General features: G+C 37.1%; 1 protein-coding gene across 4 annotated transcripts in view; it reads right to left on the bottom strand.

The window, feature by feature from the left end:
* Positions 1-14,457: 14,457 nt before the first annotated feature.
* The window catches only part of GABRB2 (gamma-aminobutyric acid type A receptor subunit beta2), a 145,318-nt gene continuing 137,307 nt past the window's right edge, over positions 14,458-22,468 (bottom strand). For all 4 annotated transcript variants that reach the window (XM_053991137.1, XM_053991139.1, XM_053991140.1 and 1 more), the window contains one exon: positions 14,458-20,538. In XM_053991137.1, the coding sequence (XP_053847112.1) occupies positions 20,191-20,538 (348 nt within the window). In that variant the 3' untranslated portion in view covers positions 14,458-20,190. The remainder of the gene's footprint in view (positions 20,539-22,468) is intronic.

Here is a 22,468-nt window from a genome sequence, read left to right as displayed (position 1 = left end):
GTATTAAGTAGCTTAGGACAGAGTTCCTCTAAGAAAGCATGAAAAATAAACAAGGATACTAGAGAAATCATTTGAGTCACCATCTTTCTCAGTGCAATGAAATACTCCTTTTCTGTATTTCTGTTTAAATGTATAAATTTCTATCTGTACATAGACATACACACACTTGCCTTTTCAAGGACAATAATAAATTAATTTTCTACTTTTTTTGCAGACAAAAAATTAACTGGTTGAAGTTATTTTGCTCTTACAGAAGGAGCATCAGCAAAAAATATTAATAGTATCATGTTAACACCTTTAGTTCAAGCATGCCTTTCACCCACACTCCAAATGGCAGAGGATATACGTAAAACACATATCTTCCAGGAATTCAGGAACTTACTGAGTCAATGCAAACATTGGTGCTAAACTGCAATAATATACTCATCCCATTTCCTAGTGCTGTTTCCTGGATTAAATAGAGGGACAAATCAAGGAATCTGAAAATTAGAGGAGTTTATCATTTGTTCTCTGAAAATACAGAAATTTGTATATCTGTTCTGGAGTACATGGCTGTGGGGAGAGGGCAGGAGGATATCCCTGGAATACTAGAAAAGATGTGATGGAGAGTTGGGCTAGATCTGGGTAACCACAATGAAAAGGGCACTCTCTTTTGGTGTTGACTACCTGGGTCAGCACTACTTTCTCTTCAAGTATAGCGTCTTAATTCAGAAAAACAAATTAGGAAGTCCAGAGGACTTGAACTGATATTCTATTGTGTTATTATGCTAAGGTAGTTGAAATACTTCTTCAGCATATGTTTACAGTACTTTGGGAATGAAAAACAACAGTGGGAAATGCCAAGTCTTCCACATTGCTGAGATAGCACTTAAAATGTTTTGGCAGTACTCCTTCCCCTCCCTGTGAAATATAATTACTCTATTCAAAAGCACCAAGTAGCCATTAGGATCAACATTATTTGGACATTGATGCCATGAAAGCTCTAGACTTGAATGTGAAGTTGTAGGTCTCATGGTGCATAATTATTGTCTCCTAACTATTCTTAGAAGAATAGCAGGAAGTTTTACATGTATGTAAAAACAAACCACACAAAGCAATTCCAACAAAAGTCAAAGCCAAAAGCACAAAGTTAATTGGGATAACTCAGGTTTTCTGTTTGTTTTGGTGTTTTTTAAGGAAGTTTTCAACAGTTACATAATCCAGAAATGCACATGTAATACTTCATTCTTCTGCTGTCAGCATTGCTGTACTATGAATTTAGATACTGCAATCAGACTACTCCCTTTGTTCAGATGAGAGAAAAACTCTTGAGTATGTCATGTTTACATGTAAAAGTTTACCACTGTGATTTCATACCTAAATTTGTATCTTGTAAAATAATTACATATTATTAAGACAATCATGTATTAATAATGTATATGCTTTCCTAAGCAAAAACCTTGCTTCTGTGCCTAGAGTTTATTGAATATTTTACCATTGAATTCACAATCTAAAAACATAAAAGCAAATATAAAACATGTGAAAATGGGCATCCAACGCATAGGAAGTTAGGCTTGCACCCTGTGGCCTGTTTCAGTAAGCACTATGCAAAACCAATAAAACCCAGGGGGAGTTCAGTATTTCACATTATCAATTCCTAACTCAATAAAGTAGGCTACTACAAAATCAGGGGTCCAGGTTTTGCTGAGCAGTTGACCCTCAGGGTGAGTGTGTGAGAGCCACTACTGCAGCCTGATCCATGGGTTGTGAGGTGTGGGACACAATCATAATCATGCCCTGTGCTGACTGGTACTGAGGTGATTGCATTGCACTGTCAATTTGCAGTGATTTGAAAAACTATGTTTAGAAAAGTATTTTATCCCACCTTCTCTATGTAGCTCCTAATGTCTTCCATTCTGCTGTTTGAATGAAAAAATTATGTTATGCAGACTGCAAAAATTCATGTAAGATGAACCAAATAAAGACAGTATCTTTGAAGTCTCTATGCATTGACATTGTCTCCAAATAGGAGCTAAATGAGAAACTGCCAATTTAATTTGGACTACATTCTGATTTCCCTACAGCACACCTGTTACAATCCAGTTCAAACACAGAAGAGCAGAGAAAAATAAGTCTCTGGGAATAAAATGGATCAAACCCAGAAAGGCTTGAAATATACGCAATAAAACCAAATGAGGTAAGATGTTGGTGCAAAAAATTGATATATTTTATTAAATAGTAAAAGAGGGAAGGGAAGGGAAGGGAAGGGAAGGGAAGGGAAGGGAAGGGAAGGGAAGGGAAGGGAAGGGAAGGGAAGGGAAGGGAAGGGAAGGGAAGGGAAGGGAAGGGAAGGGAAGGGAAGGGAAGGGAAGGGAAGGGAAGGGGAGAGGATGGGTGTTTACTTCCTCTCACCAGAGGCTTTTTCACCACACACCCAAACCTCTCCTCAGCCTTTGGTGTGAGGGTCTGTGCCAGCCTGGCAGCTGATGACCCCAGGGCTGTGCTCTCCACCTGAAGGTGCTCAGCTCGATCCCTCAGTGGATGTGTTCTTCTTCCCCCAGCCCTGAGTTTATCTCATCTCTGTCAATGAACAGTTCAGGGCCTCAGAAAGGAGGCCTCTTCAGGTGTGGTGGTTTCTCTGCAGCTTTTGTCACACAGTTTTGCCATAATAGGCATAGGTGCTTCATGAAGATGTTTCAGTCATAAATTATAGTATTTGTCTCCGACAACACCAAATAACAACTTCCTTCAAGAGGAGCCCATTTAGTCAGGAAGGGATAAATTCCAAGAAATACTTTAGACAAAGAAAAGGCTGGGAAAAAAAAGAGGCCTGATTTTTAAAAAGACTTATTACCTCATAGGATCAGAGTCTCTCTTTGTCATTATGCCTTTAAATAGATAAATACCGCTGCTTCTTGCATATTGTTGGTTTGATTCAAGGAAAAAACATCTAGCTTTTTAAAAGTCAGAGTTTGTATATTTGATTTCTCAGAGGATTCAGTTATGTCTACAGTCTATGGGATTGAACTGAGATAAACATTCTTGCCTTTCAGGCATTCATTTGCAGGCACATCAGGTTTTCCGTGAATTTTTTATGTTTGCCATACATCTGAAGGAGGAATTCTTTTTACATGGAATGAGTAACAAACTTCCATTTATCTTTTGCCATGGTGCAGATCAAGGTACTAACTTGTTACCTCACTGCAAGAGATATTGGATTTTTTTGTGATGAAGTACAGTCTGATTAAACCTATTTCAGGTACAGTTTCATTACAGGATTTTGTCAGCTTTTGTCTGTGAAATGTTCCAAAGCAGTCTCAGAAAGCTTTTTGGCTCTTCAATATTAGAATATATGGATAAATTTTCAAAATAAGTGTTTTCAGTATATGAGGTTCCTGTGAACAATTTTTGCACAGACAAACAATTAAAAAGTGTTATTCAGAGAAAAACTGCTGGAATATTGGACACTTGTACTCAAACCAAGGATTTACACAAAACAGGAACAAATATCCATCTTTCTTGTACCTTTGGTTGAAGTCCTAATCACTGGGATATTGGTATTCTGTGCCATTTCCCATACTTCTTTAAATATGCATCAAACTAATGAAGGGTGATTTGGAACATCACCCATGACGTTAATGAATCAGGAAGAACAACATCTCAAACCTTGGGCTCCCAGCAGCCAGCCCATTGCTGCTCTCTGATGTTTTCACAAACTTAATTTGCATGGTCTTAATTTGTTTCAGTTCAGAATAAAGAACAAATGTCAAACCCCTCTAATTTTAACAGAGCTTCCATTTTTCAGGCAGGCTTTCCTACCATTTCTGAAGGCTTTTCCAACAGCCCAGAGGACTCACATTGTCAGAGACAAAGTCCAAACACAGTCCCATGAAATACAGCTCTCCTCCAGTGTAAATGAGCAATTTGTCTAAACTCTGGTTAAACCTTTCCCTGGGGCTGCAGGGAGCCCAAGCACAGTCAGCTCCAGGCAAGGATTGATTTGCAGAGGAGCACACTGGCCCATTTAGGCCAAGCCAAGACCCTGTATTTCCAAACATCCTTCTAAACCCCAGGCAAGGAGCACAGGTGGCACCTTAAGAAAAGTATCAAGGAAAGTTCAGAGAACACCAGTGGGAGCAGCTATTACAGTGGTAAAGCAGGGAAAATCCACAGAAATATTCAGAGTCTTAATAAGACTCATGATTTTCAGTCCATGGCCTCACCTCTTCTGATACTTGCCCTTCACCCCCATACCACATCTCTTCTCTCATGCCTCCCCAGTAAAATGAATTTTTGTATTGCAGCAACTCGGTTGCCCCTTAATTCCTTTTGCATTTCTTCCCACTTACAAGTGTATGTTTTATCTCCCTCATCGGATAAGCTTAAGGGGAGGAAGATGTAGTTGCTGTCATGTTGTCCTTTTCCCTTGTGCTTTTCATCCACCGCTCTATTCATTATCATAACCCCCATGACTGTAAGTAAGTAAAAGTATCTAGTGTTTCTGCTGTCACTCACTGAAGTGCAACTGAACTGGTGTCACATTTAGCAGACAAGTTTCCAAAAATAGTGGCAAGAGATTAGCTTAAAGCATTAAAAAAAAAAGGTTTCTCCCTTAATGAATAAAAATTGACACCCCAGCTGGCACAACACCCCCTGGACTGAGCCACCTGACCATTTCAGCCTCCTCTCTCCTAAAAACCAGGATAGTCATGTGACCACAGCCTCAAAGATCTCTTCAGTGCATATTTGTGTCTCACAATTTCATATGCAGAGTGGCTCAGACCATCACAAATGATCAAATAGTTTTCTAAAGCAAATACTTTAAAGCTAATGAAAATAAGGATGCAGCTAAAATGTTGTGTCTAGCATAAGGTTAGTTGCTTTTTGTTTTCAGCTTCCTAAATAATAGTGCTCCTATAACTGACATTGTTTATGATACTTCTGTTAACAATTCTAATACAACCAAATATGAATGTACAGCCAAGAGTCAGAGATCTTCTCATTAGTCAGGTAAAGAGAGAAAAGAAAGGGAGATATAACAGAGATCTATAAAATTATGAGTATTATGAGAAAGCTTAACAGCAATATTTACTCTTTGTTGTAACAAAATGACTAGGATACAAATTCAAACCAAAATTAGAAGCAACTTCACACAAACTGAACTATGGAGATTATTGCTGGTACATGGCATTGATCCAGTTTATATGGATTCAAAAAGTACATTTATGAATTTATGGAATGAAAATTGGGAAAAGTACAGCTTTTCCTTTACTATCCTTAAAAAGTGGCAACTCTGTGATAATATATTGACAGGCAAGGGACCTGAGAGGTAGCTAAGACAGCAGTTATTAAGATGGAGGACAGCAGCTGCCTGAAAAATCAAGTAAAAATTGATTATTTTATGCAGCTTCTGCCAAAACAAGAGCAAACCACAAAGCATTGTGTTGCTTGTATGAAAAAACTAGCTTGGCATTTAAAGCCTAAATCCCCAGAAAATGCACAGTGCTTAAGGATCTGATTCACACTTTTGCAGATAAGTAGGCTTCTGTTTCATGTTATGGAACTAAATGCTTGAACTCAGAGTTTTTCCTTAAAATGTAGCTTATTTCTTCAAGTAATATTAATTGTTCCAGATACTTCCTTTCCTTAACATTGAGATGACATTAAATTCAGATTTCCATAAAACTGAGTAAAGAAACAGTCTAGTAAAAAATAAAACTTTTGTCTCCCAGGCCACCTTCTGCAAAGCTGATGCTTTCCAATGGTAGGAAATTACTACTCCCAGCAAAAGTGTAAATATGAACCCAAAATATTCTCATTCTCTTTTTACATTACTGAAAAAGGTCCCTTTTAATATTCTTCTGGACTATTTTAAATACCTTCTGTGGAGTCATCAGATCTAGTCAAGGAATTCTGGTGTTTCCACGTCTGACAAGACTTCTAATTAGATTGTTGAACTATTTTCCTATACAGGAGTAGCCCAAACAGGAACAAAAAACTGTAAATAATTGCAGTCTACATTAACCTTTACCATTTAAAAGCCAACCCATGAACACTCTGGTTCTTCATTAAAATCAGCTTTAAAAAACTTTTTTTTTATTATTTACAAACCTCCAGGTTATGCATGAACTTTCATGAGGTCCCACTGATCAAGTAGAGCTTATTAGCTTCTAGACTCCACACAACGTACAAGGTTCAAATTTTAAAGCCTCAAAACATTTTGCCCAAGACTCCTGACATTTTCACTAACTTCATTTGAAATGGTGATATGTATGTACATTTCTTTCACCCTCACTTGTGTACATCTTCTCCCTAAAATACTCTAAAGTCGAAAGAAAGTTGCAAACACCACTGCATAAACAGTTGTTTTTTTTTTTTAATCCAATCACAGAAAGGGCAAGTTTAGCAAATTGCCTGAGCAAGAAAAGTATTTGTTAGGGAATATGTCTTAGTGTGTACTTTAGTACTACTTTTAAATCTTCACATGAATAAACCTTATTTAGCCCTCACATTTTGAAAATGTAGTTTAAATTCAATTGAATGCAACTCTTCCTGTGCATTGCTGGTAACAAATGCAACTAATTTAAATCTATTTTAAAAATCAGAAGACAGGACACATGATGTAAAAAGATCAGGATAACCATCCTGAGTTTGAAATTTTAAATTAAAGCATTGGGATATATGATGTTCTCTCTTTTGAATAATGAAACAGCAGGAGCATTCAGAGACAGTGAGGAGTCCTTCCCCTGGATTCCTTAAGTAACTCCACAATTCTCTTCTGTTTCAAAAAGAGAGATTGTTACTCACTTAAGAAGGAGTCCAAGAGAAGTAGAGGTAAGAACAGGGACAGCTTGGTATTTACTACTGCAAAAACTACCACTGTACCATAGCCCAAAATTCAACTGAATGTAATACATGAACCCAGGACAGCTGGAGGAAGAGAACTTCCATCAGCATCTCTGTCTGTCTGTACTAGTTTGAAACCAAACCAGTGGGAGATTGCAAGACAGAACTACAGTTTAATAGGAAAAATGAAATAAAGGCAAAAAACACTGGCTTAAACTGACAAAGTTAGGATACAACCTGACACCCTTTTGGTCAGGGTGGTGGTGGAAGTCCAACTAAATGGTGGCTGCAGTCCTGTTGGAATGATCAATGTGGTTCTGTTGAAGCTGTGATCCTGTGGAAGGGCCTGGTCTTCCTCTGGAGGTCCAGTGGTGGTTATTGAGCTCTTGTCCTCTGGGAATCCAGTAGGTAAATACTGCCTGTGGTGCTCCAGATGTCAGATTGTATCTAGGTAGGAATGCTTGACTTCTCTCCCTGGGTGGAGCATCTCACAATGGGATGATCTGACTCTGTGGGTGAAGCAGTGAGACTCGATGACCCTTAGTGCAGCTGGCCCCCCAGAGGGAGTTATCTGGCATGAGATAAGGAACACTGCCCCATCTGTTTTAACACTTTATTAAGATGGTGACAGAACACATAAGTTTGGTTACATCTTACACTGTAACCTAAGACACTGTCCAAGAGTGAGAATTGAGTTTATGGCCCAGAAGAGTTCATTATCACAGTACCTCAGTTCCATGTTTTTCAGGACCAGTGGATGCCATGCCATTTTCTCAGGACAAAAATGAATTGAATTGAACATAATAGAATACTTCAGTTAGAAGCAGCCTACAGCAATATCTAGTCCAACTTCTTAGATTGTGTGCAATCACTTAGGACCAAGGAGATATTTCTGGCCTGAAAGGAGTAAAATTGCTAGTCATAATTTTTGACTATCTTAAGGTGATTTAGAAAAAATTTTCAAATTTTCTTTACTCATTTCTTCCCTATGTTCACTTATAAATTTCTATGAAGTGGAATATATTATCAACTCTTTAACCGTCAAGAAGCCCTATCAATTAATAGCATAAATGTCTTATTGTATTTTTTTTATTATAAGTAAGTTTTATGTCAGAATTCCTGTGGACATACTTCTTGTAGATAATGATTTGTAGTACATAGTGTCCTGAAGGCATTTTAAGAGTAAGTCCTCTCCCTTTCTCCCCTCTAAGATGGTGAAAATTTAACATGGAATCAGAGAGTTATATTTGATTTTAAAAATGTTGTTAAAAACAGGGTGGAATTTGAAGGATTCTTATTCTCATAAACAAAAAAAAAAAAGGCAAAAAAGCTTTTAAAATTTTCTCATAGGGCACATTTGAAAACTATACAAGTAAACTGCCATTATCTATATGTTAGGAGAACTTGTGCTTTAGTGTCTTTTCTGCCTATTTGCTATGCAAACTGCTTAGGAGCAGAGGAAACCATAAGCTCCAGGAACCAATCTGCCACTGTTGTCTGTTTATATAGTCTGATAGAATTTACATGGGCTGGCAGAAAAAAATGCCCTTTGCATGCTTTGTCTCTAGGGGAATTTGGAAGTATGTCTAAGTTTTATAAAATAATGATAATCACAAAATACACCAAGCACAAATAACAGATTGTCTAAGGCCTTTTCTAAGCAAGTTAAGTCTGTGGACAAACAGAAAATAACAGATAATTCTTAAAAGAAAAGGAAAACCAACCCATTTATGCATCAAAGTTAAAGTGGGTCACTCTGCAACATAAAACACATTTTTAGTGGATATAAATTTAGCAGCTCTCTGCAGCATTATGCATGACAGCTGTCTTGTGATATTTCAAGTATAGAACAGGTCCCTGGAGACACCATGTAATTTATAATGGACTAACCATAATGAACCATAGCAGTAAGAAAAGGAGCTGGTTCCAAAGAAATAAGGAATGTTGGTCTACTTGTCTGATAGGAACATCATGTTGAAGATGTCACTTATCTGGGATCAGACAGGAAGAGTGGAGAGGTCAGTTTATTGGTCACTAGAAAGGAAGAAACCAAAAGAGAAAATCTCCTGTTTGTCTAGAGTAAGAACTTAAAATAAAGAAAACAAATACAAAGGATCACAAGACACTTTTCCAGCAGACTAATAACTAGCAACCCTTTTCTCCAAGTGCACAGCAAATGCCTTTCTGCTGTTTGTGCTGGCAAAGTTTTATCATAATTGGTGCAGTAACAAAATCCAGAGATACCTGCAGGGCCAAGGGCTCTGCCTTCCTCAGCTGTGCTGCACATTAATTAGGCCCCAGCTGTCTACAAAGGCACTCTTTGTTTGTGATGTATCTGTTACTTTATTTTTTGACAGGGTCCTTGCAGGTAGGATGTGGGTGTCTATTTGCTCTGTTCATGGCTGCCAGGGACTGAACTTAATAACCTGCAGAGAGTATGGGAAATGATAAGCAGATTAAAGGTGCTCTTTTCCAAAGCATATGGGGATATTTAGCGTGTCCATTCAGTGCAGTGATCTACACACCTTGTGATTAAAGAAAATTTAAGTTAACCTCTTGCTTTTCAAGGCCTGGGAACTTCATTTTATATCCTAATTTTTTATAAGCCTTTGATGACAAGAGAAATTATTAAAGATATTATTAACATGATGAGAGTTTCACTTAACATTCTTCCATTCTGTCACTTGTTCCTTCAAAATAACAGTAGCAAAGTGCTCTAGCTACATAATACTTTGCAGTTATCAATTAATGATATAATTAAGGCACAGGTATAACAATATTATTGATGTGATAGTTAATATTGATTCAACAATAGTGGGGGTAAAGTGTCTGGGAGAGAAGGGGGATGCCACATGGGATGCAAACCTGAGGCAAGTCCCAATCTGATAGCAGGCTTAGTGTCTATCAAACAAATGTTTTTGGAAATCCCAGAAGTCCTTTCCAAACTCACAGTATGCAAAAGCTATGGTAATCTTAATTTAATTCCTAATAGCAAAGTGCCAGTGCTTGCACACAATTGTCATCCTGTTCCAGAGCTGGGCCTCACACATAGAATCTAGCAAGAGGCATTCTATATCTGCTAAAGAATGATGCAGGGGCATTAGAGTTTGACTTTTTATATTTTCCAATGTGCATATCATTCTGTTTCATTAGAATGAAATAAGTCTCTAATTCTTTCAGAAATGAGCAAAGCCAACTCTCTTCTCAGCAGTGTACAGATTTTGCATAAATTGTAGTTTCTATTTCAGCAATATACATGAGTGCTTGCAATATCTAGGCAAAGCATTTTCAATTATAGTGCAACAGATTTGTCTTATCTCAGTTTTTAAAGGAGAAAGTTCTTCCCTCCCCTCCTCCATTGATACAATGGCTAAAATATTTCTCAGTGTGCACAGTAAATGGAAATGGGTGCTTAACACCTTTGGAAATCCTTTCAGCAAAGCAAAGGGAGCAGGAGTTGGTATTTGCTTTCAAGTATTGTCAAATGCAAAAAGGAAAGGATTTGGATGCTGGACATCCTTTCCTTTCATCAACATCAAGGAGCTGTTATCTCATATAATTTTCCTGTAAGCTATCTGAAATGGGAAAACCCAGGTGATGGATGGCTGGACTGCAGTTAAAAGACAGAGAATCACGTTATGCCAGAGGAGCAGGTAGTATTTACTTTAAAATCTTTCAGCCCGAGTGAGCAAACAACCTTTACTTTTCATCTGCCTGTCCTTTCCATTTTTATGTTTCTTCCTTTTGTCTGGACCCTGTAGAAAGATTTCCCTCTGCCTCTTTTTCTCATCCTTAACTAGTTTGAATGTCAAACCCTTTCAGTAATCACATTGCTTTGGGTAGTAACGAAGGCAAATAAATAATGCTTAACCTTTCTTAAACAGATCTAGAGACCCTTCCAAAACCAATTAAGGCTTACATTTTTTGCTGGAATTAGCCAGTCATCACACTAAATTTCCAAACTTGTCTAAGAAAAAAGCCATTAAAATCAAGGCTGAGGAAGGAGAAAGAAAAATGTTGTCCTTCCTACACTCTTAAAACCTTCTAATTTTAAAGTGTGTCATAAGTGGAAAAAAAAAAAGAAAATAAATTAGGTTATGCATGTTGCACTTAATGGATGCTTGAGAGAATAGGAGGGAAATTGCTGGATTTCATCACACTGGTTTTTTTTTTTGGTTTTTTTTTTTTTTTTGGTTTTTTTTTTTTTTTTTTTTTGGTTGGTTGGTTTTTTTGGTTTTTTTTTTTTTTTTTTTGTTTGTTGTTGTTGTTGTTTTGTGTTTTTCCTCCCCTTTTTTCTGTCCAGCAATTTTTTTCCTGTCTGTTTCACACATATTTCCAATTCAGATATCTTTTGAATGATGACTAACAGCAGCAATAAAAAAGCCTTGATTTTTCATAACCTAAAACACAGAAGCACATCAAAAGCAATCCAATTTGTCTGCAAATCTTGCAGATAAATCTTGCTGTCCTGACATGTAGGTTTTGATCTCTTTATTATCCACATTGCTTCTCCTGTCAATGTCTTCTCACTTGAAGAAACAATTTCTTTGCATGACATGGAAGTGGAAATATCACCCTCAGTAATGGAACTGCACGGACCCTACCATGACCACATCAGCTTTTGTGCTGTGGGTTTATCACTGCACCTCTTGCCCTTTTTGCTGCTGTCAAAGAGCACATGACAGGGACTTCATCCCCTGTCTCCTGCATGACACTGCACTCCTGTGCTTGCCTGTGATGTCTCTTCACTGCACCTTCAGAAGCATCAATGCCATGAAATTTCAACAAAGGGTTGAAGATTAAAGACTGCCATGATCAGTGAGACCCTTCAGAAAAGATCTTTGGGAACATTTAACAGGGAGATCTCAAAGGTCACAGTCCAGTTTCATGTGGGCTTAGAAAGCAGCAGACTTCAGATATATCAACCAAGCTGAGAAATGTGAGTATGTGTGACCATAAATACTCACAGTTATACACAGAGCTCTAGTAAAGTCCTATCTGAAAACAAAACGGCACCAAAACCAAAAATGTGCAGTTTACACGATTTAGTTTTTAAAGCACTTGTAAGGGAACTAAAGCCAGCTTCATTTCCTTGGCTACATTTTTTTCCAAAAAAGAGAAAAATTTTAAAAAGTGGTCTCAGCTGGAAGCATGCCTTTAGCCATTAGAGTGCCAAAATAAATGCAGTATGTCAGCTGTGACAATCTGTCAGAAGGAGAGAAAAAAATACTTTTGTTCCAAGAATAAGAGGTGTTCAAAAGTTTTGCCCTAACATTGAAACAAGCACTCCCCCTCTCCCCAGAAAACCTGGCCCAGAGTCTCAGCCAAGGGAAGCACATCTCCTATTATACAATCCATTTTCATCACCTGAATAGCCAACCCACATTTCTTGACATAACCATCATTTTTTTAAAAAACATATCCCTTGATTAGACTCATATGAACACCATAATAAATGAGTCATTCCAGATATCCCTCAAGAAAAACAAGCGTAATGGATTAATAATGTCATGCTGGTCATTAATTTTGATAACCGCAGAGTTTATGTCACTGAACATACTTGCTATGTAGTTCTAATGTTGCATTTATTTATATGCAGCAGTTACAATGTGTTAGATGCCAGTTCCCATTATTTCACTGTTTCACAGCTGTTCAGTATTTGACAGATGCATAATTTCATTCTTTAAAATACTCATTTTCCTTTTATAAATTAAGAACTGTGATGTTAGATAATTTCTCTCATGTTTTGTTAATTTTAGATTATCAAGATATATTCAACAGTGCAATTTACCAATAAGAAGTCACTATTAAGGTTTCTAATTTGCAATCCAGTAAATTGAATGAAGGAGAGGCCATGTTACATGTTGTGAAGAGTTAAAACTCAGAGAAAAGGAAATAAATTATTCAATTATCCTATGGTACTAGCCTTTTTTTGTGCCAGTTGATTTGATATAACTCCTGTTAGGATAGGATAACATCTAATGCATTTATAAACTCAGACAAGTGAAATAGTAGATAGACATTTTTGATTTGGAAATTATACTCACCAATTAATATAAATATTTTTAGTCTCTGAAATCATGAACCAGTCTTAAAGTTGAAATACTTTGCTTCCTAGCTTGTAATAATCTTGAAAATAAGGGACAACAGTATTTCACAGAGCTGTAATAAAGCAACTGTGCTGACATTTCAGTCTTTTTTCAGTATTTCACTCTCCTTTTCAGAAGCTTCAGAGGAAGATTTGATATTTTAAACAGTGAGGGAAGGAAGTCATATTTGAGCTTTCCTTAACAGTCTAGAATATTTTACTTCTTGTGTTTTATGTCTCCTGACACAGAGTCAGCATTCTGCACCCAGCAGCTCCTCACCTCAGTACCATCTGTAAGGCTCAAGTCTTCCCATCTTCAACCTGTGCTCTGTCTCTGCAGAACTGGTGCCCTTTACCACAGAAAAGAGAGACAGAACAGATCAATCATTAAAGCTGTGCTGTTGTGAGGCTGGTACAGAGAATAGCCAGGTGGACAACTTGAAAAGGAATTATCAACTGCTGTCTGCATTTCCAGACAAAAATGAGAATTTGGCAGTTTTAGCCTTTGGCAGCCTTTTGTCTGGTGGCCATTTGTTCCCTTTTCTGGTGCTCCATCTGCTCCCCCAGTAGGATCCGCCAAAGAATCAACGGCGGGAACGTGCAGCTACAGCTACCAATAAACACCCTGTAGTATCCCCCATGTCGTGATGCTTGGGGTTTGGAAACACAGCTATGGACTTCCTTTTATTAGAGCTGGGACAGCAGACAACAAGAAAATCTAATGGACACAAATACTGCTCACTCAGCACAGCCAGCAAACAGGTGTAAGTCTGAAGGATATTTAAGATTCCACAAAGGCAGAAAGAAGCAGCCAAACCACACCTGTATTAGTGGACATTTTACTTCTTTGGAGCACAATGAGTGACCCAGGTTCTAATCCCTGTCCAAAGCAGTCAGAGCCTCTCATGGGCATGCCTGATTGCTCTCTCCTCTGCTCATCTTGAATTGTTCTTCAACTGAACCACTCCAACAGGAAAATCCAAATCCACCATCCTGAAATTATTGTCCTAAAATGGACAATAATTCATCATCCAGAATCTCTCCTGTTAGACCCTAAGTAGGAAGAGGAGGGAATGAAACTTGGGACTTCCATATCTGAAGTCCACATATTCAGATTTAAGACCATTTACTGTAAAAGGAAACACCATCCCCCTGCAAACAGACCCTTCCAAATTTCTGTAAGGGGGACACCAGCAACTCACCATCAGTAACAGCTGCACAAGAGTTGACTCTGAGGAGGTGTCACTGAACCTCTGAAATTTTTCAGCTATTCCCCCTGCTCTCAGCCTTTCCTTACTGACCAGCACCAGGCTTCTCATTGCATGTTGCTTACACTCCCCAGACACTCAAGTCCCCCAAGGGCTGCACAGGCAAATTAACACCATGTTATGGATCCTCCTTCCCATCCTACACCTACATTTCAGGTGCCTCAACACCCAACTTCTGAATCCCTTTCTGCCCAAACTCAGAGTTATTCACCTCAGATGAGAACTGAAATCTGCAGCTTTGAGAAAAGAACCTGCCCAACATAACACAACTACATGTACATATTTTAGGTTTTCTTTATTTATATTTTTAAATTCAAGAATTACACACTAGCCAACATTATTATATATTTACATGCTGAAACTGGCTGCAATAATTTTAAATTCAAGAAAATATCTCTTATGTGCTACTCATTTACAATCATCATTTTACTACCTCATAAATCCCAGAGGTTAGCAGTCCTTTTGAGAAAGACATGAAGATCTGATGCAATGATATCCACTAGTATTTTGCATTTTCTAGCCATTGGAAAATGTGCATTATGTGCATATAAGAAAGGCTACAAGGTCATTAGTAAGGCTGATGATTACTACATTATGAAATAAATAGTACTAAGTAAAAGATAACTCAGAACTGTGCAAAGACAGTACTAACAGAACCATTTAAACACCCATGCCAATAAAAATGTGATAGAAGTCAAATCATAGGCAGTTTGTCAGAATTAATCATGTTTCAAATGTTCTTTTTGTCTTCAACTGAAAGTAACAGGACAGACCATGAACCATACAGCCTGGTGAGTATCTGCCAAATGACAGGAACAGTGAAAACATACAAAATGCTATCAAACTGGAATAGATGACCTCATGTCTGAAAAACATTAAAAAAATACAACCCTTAGTATGAAAGTAGAGGTGAGATTTTTCATCATTTAAGTTTCATTTTTTTGTCAAAGCACTTACAAAGAAAATAATTTTATATTTATGAAATGCTAGTGTTGCATATTCTTGTAGAGATTATCTATTTCAATTTTATATAATGGATATTTAAATTCTTAGTATTTTTACAAAGTAGAATAGGGCAGTCTTTTTGATCAACAACATTCCATTTGCTTCTTAAAAATTTAGACAAAGTTCCTAGTGCATTTTACTAAGCTTTACCTTTGGTGTTAAGCAGTGACTTTTTAGATTTCCCTTTTAAACAATTTCTGGAGTGAAGATTCTTTGGCTTTGGGGGACTATGCTATCTAACGACAGTCAAACATCCTGTCTTTTTTTTTCTTAAAGAAAAATATAAGCCTACTATTAAATACCATAAGAGACAGATTTCAGAATCAGACAGATGCAATATGCAGGCTTCTGTAATGAAATCGCCAACAGCTGAATTCTCACTTACCTGGACACCTTCACCTCTCCACTCACTGGAGCAACATCAAGGTGCCTTATTGTAAGTGAAAACCAGGCCTTGTTTGTTTTGGCTAATCTGAGTACTGAGTGTGGCCTGAACATCTTAACCATACAAAAGAATCAGCTGTGCCAGCAGGAACGTTGCCACGGTGGCTATTTTACACTACAGCACTTCCTGTACTATTTTATATCTGGAGTCCAAATCTGTTTATGCAAAAGGGTGTTTAAATTACTCTGCTAGAGCACTGCAATTATTGTACTTAGTAAAAAAAAGTCACTAAACAAATACTGTATCTATTGACTGCTCATTTACAGCTTATTTAATTATTTACATAATTTTAGGACACATTAACCTAAACCATAAGTAGAATTAGCTTTTTGCCTTACCATAAAGTACAAATTAGAAGTTAAAAATGTTTAAGAAATCTGATAATATTTACACACGTTCAGCTTAAGTTATGGTTGCTCACATTGTATGTTCTATGTACACATAGCAAAATGTTTTGATCACTACTGATATAGTATTGTACCCTGGCCATCCCACCCTAGATAATTTTCTAGAAATAGTTACTATTTTTGCCTTTTTTTTTCTTGGTTCCCTAAGGAATTTGTTGGTTTTGAAAACTTACTAGTGGACAATGCTGTTATAAAAAGAGAGAGAAGAAATAGGCAAGCAATGTGAGGACTAGTCTAATTCCAGATGCAAGGAGGTACAGTACTATCATCATGTCAAACGGTGCAATACTCCAGACGAATCATAAGCATTGATCTGCTGATATAGAAATGCCCAGTTACCCTGTAGAGTTAGTTGTTTGGTTTTTTCCTAAATACATTACTCTTTTTTTTCTCAAAAATATATTCATACACTGGTTGATGATAGAAACAAAACTATTATTAGCTTATTCCTTTAACACACCAACATGTGAATGTGTGTGCATATATATATATATATACTCAGCACGTGTATATATACACACATATGTCCATACAGACATTTGGGGGTACGTCCATATGCACATACAGTTGGAAAATATTTCACATCTGTTCACTTATGTTTAGCACTGTGTTAGAGGATTGGAACACAGTCTAATATTTATAGTGAAAATAAATTGAGGTTTAATTTGAATGCATGTCTTTCTGAAATAAATAGGATATTTTCCCCAGGTATAAGACCACCACCTATTTTCTCTATGCATTGTGCTTTTTGTACCTTACAGATTTTATGTCTTTTTTTGTTAGAATGTAAGAACTCTCTGAAGAACTCTGCTGTTATCTAGGACTTTTGCTTTCCTCCCCTGGGAATGAGAAAAGAAATGGTCACAATGTCATTGCTTGAGTCTTTCTTCCCAGTCATTGAACTGCGATAGGATAGAAACATAACATTCCTTATGCAAACACAGAATTATGTTGCATGAATTCTCAGTTCTGAAAATGTGTATCATACTTACTAGCAGTCATGTACAGTATATATTTACAGATTGATCTCAAAGATTTCATTAAAACTGTGCCATGTTATAGTCATAATTCCCCCATGAATTTCGCAAAGATGAAAAACACCTTAATTGCTGGCTATTATGTCTAATAGAACAATAAAATGTGCAACTATAATTATATTACAAGTTTTATCTAAATTATTAACTTTGCTATTTTGTTTATTGAAACCAACAACAATTAACATGATTAAAAAGATCTAGAATACTTATTTTCGGTCAATTCTAAAGTAAAAGCAAATTTATTCTAGTTTACCTGGAGGGTAGCACACATAGCAAACCCCATATCTCATGTCTGTTGGCATCATTTCCCACTTTCACTCAAGTATCTCAGGAGTAAGTGCTTACCTGGGGCTCGAGTTATGCTTTTTCCTTGATAGTGCCTCACCAGCCTTTCTCACCCCCATCTTTTTATATCACAGTGTTAAGCCTTAGTACAAAATGGTAGAATCTTTCTCTTTCACTAATTTTATACATCACATTAATAGCCAGAAGAACATAGTAAAAGTGCTCCTTCCCCACAGATAATTTATCTTTCCTAGTGACGCCTGAGCAGAAACCAAACATTTTCTTTCACTCTCTGAATAGCAATATCAGAGAGTATTATGGCTTGTACTGTAGCTTCAGAGAAGTGAATGTGCAGTTCCAGGATTCGATCTCTGTGATTTTTGTAATAGCTGAAGCAGTTACCAATGCAGAGAGTCAACATATTCCCTGTAAGGTTTTATATTTGATGTGTATCAACCACAGAAAGGCTGTGAGCTCCCTGCAGTCACACTCTGCTTCTGTGAAACAATAAAAGGAGCTGTCAGCAATTTCTGAAATGAAAGAAAAGCTTGTACAGAAGAATACCATAAGACTGCTTTCATTTAGGATAATTAATATAATTTTTAAAGAACAGACTTTGAAGAGAAATACTGAATTTTGATATGCTCCATTTCTTAAAATTGGGAAAAAAATCCAACATAACTCATACCTGTCAGCTGAAATCCCAAGTGCATCCACAAAGGTTATTGCGTTATGCATGAAATGCAGTCACAAATTAAGTATGTGAACAAAGAGCAAAATTTTGATTTGGAAAGTTAATCACATGAGGAAAACCCATCTCTACATATTGCAGAGTCTGAGCCTGGAGGCAGTGTGTGAATGTACACAACTTCCTGGCAGGTAGAGTGTATTGCAAATCCCACCCCAGGCTCCGAAAATATCCTCTCTTATTTAAACCAGAAATAAGAATATAAAGTGCTCAAAAAAAAAAAAAAAAAGTCAGAATATTTGCCTATGCGTTCCCAGAACTATTCTCCTCCTATTAGTGTCATTCACTGTCAAATGGTGGGGGGAAACCAAATATAAAACTACAGAAACTTGTAAGAAAATCACTCTTTTGAGGAACAAAAAAATTAAAAAATATATTTTATGAAAAATATTCTAAAGAATTTTTTTAGTACCCTGAAAAAAACCACTTATACTGTCTAGTCTCTTTCAAAAATTTGTACACAGATGAGAGGTAGTATGGATTCAACAGATGTGGCTTTTGCTTCTTGAAACTTTGTGTCAAACAATATTGGGGATGTGATCTAGTAAAAGCCATCAAGAATTTTTACTTTTTTTACAGTTCTTGTAACTGCTGTTTTCATTACAAGAAGAGTTCCACAGTGGAATATGTAACAAAATTTTTTGTCTAATTTTTTTTTCTATTCTGTTTTGCTATTTTGTAAAAATAAAGCTCAATGGAATGAAAAAAAACCCTCAACCTTTTAATTCAAGATGGTTCCCAAAGAAAAACTGAAATGTTCTAGCTTTTCAATGGAAATCACCCTAAAGCAGGAAACATTCAAGAGTGTACTTAAACTCTTAAAGTGATTGCTAGAAATTTCTTTCCTTTAGAACAGTGCATTAAGGAAAACAAAAAGTGAAATGGTATTGCCTAATCCAGACTGAGAAAACACCCTGTCAGTACCTCTTGTACAGAAATACATATGCTCAGATTTTGATTGCTGAAAGAGGCACAGAACCTTTAGCTAACAGCAGGAAGCATAATGCTGGAAAGATGAAAACCTCGAAGAAATCACACAGCTCCACACGACTATTTCAGACTAAGGTGTGTACAACTGACAACATTCATCTGCACTGTGTATATACATATATATATATACATATATATATATATACACACACACCCTCACTTTTATATATATGCCTCCTGTCTCCTTGCCCCTGCACTTTGTAATTGCTCTCTCACTCTCCCTGCCCTAGAGAAAGGCAGGGCACCACTGGCTTCCTTCAGCCATCTACAGAATTACTATTTGGGCAATCAATTTTGGCACTTTGGAAAGATTCCCTTTCCTCAGCATAACCCAGCAGCATCTACCCATTCAGTGCTGATGCATTTTTATACTGTCCCTACATTCCTCTATCGATCCCAAACACAGTCATTGTGGCTGAGCATATGTTCTCTCTTTAAAATACAAACAAACTAGTGCTTCTTGCTTCAGCTTCTGTGCAAACACCCAACCCCAATATTATCAGTCAAAGGTTCAGTTCTTTCAATAAATAAAAGGAAATACCTGAATATGGTTGGGAAACCTCTGACCATCATCATCTTGGAAAGATGATAGGCACTACTTGTTTTCAAGTTTACACATTTAAAAAGTAAAGTGTATGTGTTTCATAAGCATGTAACTTAGTGCACTCTCTTAAGTGTATATGCATGCCTTGGATATGTACTTTCCCTAGAATGGCATGTACTGCTTTTGAAATTAAAACTTGTTTCTCAAATGCTGCTCTATAATTTGTATCACTAAACTCAAATGGCCATTGGAAAAAAAAAAATAGCGAGGGACAATGAGACAGAAGTGATTTTCAAAATGCAATTTGCCTTTACACTCATAATGCACTTATATTTTGATAAGGGGATATGTCCATACTGCAACTTAACATATATATGGTTTAGCAGATACAACCAAAATGTTATAAAAACAGACCATAGAGTGGGCCAGCAACTAAGGTGTTTTAAAATAACTTTTTGTCCTGAATAGAATTTTTCCAAGTCCCACTTTTGGCTGTACAACTGATTTGAAGAGAAATCCAGTTCTTTCTTCCTGCGTGGCTTTGTTTCTTAGTTCACATAGTAAAGCCAATAGACAATATTGAAGAAGGAAAAAACAACAGGGAAGAATATGCGAGACCATCGATCTATGGCATTGACATCAGTCAAGTCAGGGATGGTGATTTTCAGCTGGGACGCGCGTCGCCGTAGCCGGCTCTTCTTCTGTGCCACGTGTCGCTCCAGGGCGTTGCGGCCGAAGCTGTGCCTGGGCAAGCCGGCTTTGCGGTACTGGATGCTCGAAGTGTCATAGGCCAGCATTGTGCTCCTAGGGTCCCCAAGCCCCATCACAGCCTCGGAGGCAGCCATCTCGTTTTTAATTTCGAGCGTGCTCAACAGTATGTTTTCATGTGGATCCATCTGTAAAAAATAAGACAGCAGATTCAGCAGGAGGGAAAGGAAGCCCAGTCAGTTGCAAACTGAAGCCATGCTGGTAAGGGCTGTATCTAACATTACTAATTGATTGGATGTCAGCCTGAAAGACTCTAAGCTTAGCTGTGATTATATTTATTAACATTTATTCCTGCCCCCAAGGAGAAATAGGACCAGCAGAGTATAATGCAATAAATGGTATTTCCCTAGACCCGATGCTCAGCAAGCACAAGCAATACCTGGGAGCAGAGAACACACTCAGCTCCTGAAAGTGAGATTCTGTCACTGAGTAGGATATCTGGGGAAAATATTGAAATTTTCAGGGGTTTTGGAAGGAAATCAAATGGAAAAGGATTTGCTTTGTTTTGGTTTTTCTTCTTTCAAATGAAAGCTTTGGCTCTGACATAAACTTCCATTATTCACGAGGTCTCTCTGCCTCTATGAATGAGGTACAGAGAACTGCACAAGAGAATGCACATTTTAGGTCCCCATATTCCAAACAGGAGTGCTGGTTACTTGGGGAAAGGCAATGGCAGAGTCTGACTATAGCTATGTGGAAACTCCATGCTCCAGTACTAATAAATTTCTTCAATACAGTGCATGCTGTAATAGCATGCTGCTGTAATAGCAGAGATCTGCAATTTCAAGCAAGGAAAAAAGATAAGCAGAATGTAATCACATCAAATGTACATTGAACAGTTGTTTCAATGGGTAGATTTAGGTACTATGCATTCTTTAAATGCAATTCAGTGAAAAAAAAATCTTAAAGCAATATTGTAGAGAAACCCCTTAGACAATCAAGAGGATTTCAAAGATAAAGAACTAAGTTCCACTCTTAGGCAATCTAGAGAAGATCTGAACTGTGAAAGGAGATTTAAAAAAGAATCCATTTATAGAAAACAAAAGTTATTTAGAAAGTTCTAATTCTTCTCAGCCTTTTCTCTAAGCATGTATTTTGAATTGTGTGATAACAGATTATAATTAACTAAAAGTTCTTAAAAACAATAATAGCTAATGAGAAGCTAATTAATTACACTGAATTAGTGATGGTAGTGCAGATATAATCTGGGCCAATTTAGAGAAAAAACTGTCCCAGAGCTCCTTCAAGAAAAACTCAGCCACGTTATTCATTTATCATGTATAGAATATATTCTATGGTTATTACTCAAAGGACAAAAACTGTGACATTTGTGGATTTCTAAACAATATAACAGGGTATTCGTATATCCTGTCATATTTAGAAACTAGCTGTCAGCAGCAGGTACCTCCCTGCAGTGGTACCTCCCAGTGCAGACTGTATTTGCCATTATTAAACCCCCTATGTAATATTTACCATGGCAAGATGAGAGAACTGGGTTTAAACCAGTTGCTTTTTAGTAGCACTCCCTGCCCAGTGTTCTGAACTGCAAAGTCAGACACTCACAAAGGTACTTTGGACCTACTGAAACACTGTTATTTGAGTGATTACATCTGTTCAAGTGATGCACAAAACCTAGTGTTGCTGAGATGACAGATTTCCCTCTCTGTCACTTTTTCCCCCCAATCTGTGTGAGTTTGCACCCCTCTAGTTTCATTATATTTTAATTATAAATCAAATGTCATGACTTAATGTGAAACAGACAAAATCTTTCTTTTTTGTTAGCTTTTCATGAAAGCCATGTGAAATTTATGAAATTCCTAATGTGGGAAGTCAATCTTTACTTGAAAAACACTAGAAAAATGTGGAAGTTGAGCTGGAACTCAAGAAAAATTCCTTTAAGAGCTCTGTAGCATGATCTTGAGCATAGTGAGGGAACACTGCTTCTATCCAGGAAGGTCATCAAATCAGTTCTCATCTGCATTGGACAAGTAATAGCAGTATTCTACTATTGTAATTCTAACAAAAGCATATATCTGCAAAAGTTTTCAAATTGATCTG

This window comes from Vidua macroura, chromosome 15 (assembly GCF_024509145.1).
Source record: "Vidua macroura isolate BioBank_ID:100142 chromosome 15, ASM2450914v1, whole genome shotgun sequence".
NCBI lineage: Eukaryota > Metazoa > Chordata > Aves > Passeriformes > Viduidae > Vidua > Vidua macroura.
This window is presented reverse-complemented; position numbering and strand designations above follow the sequence as displayed.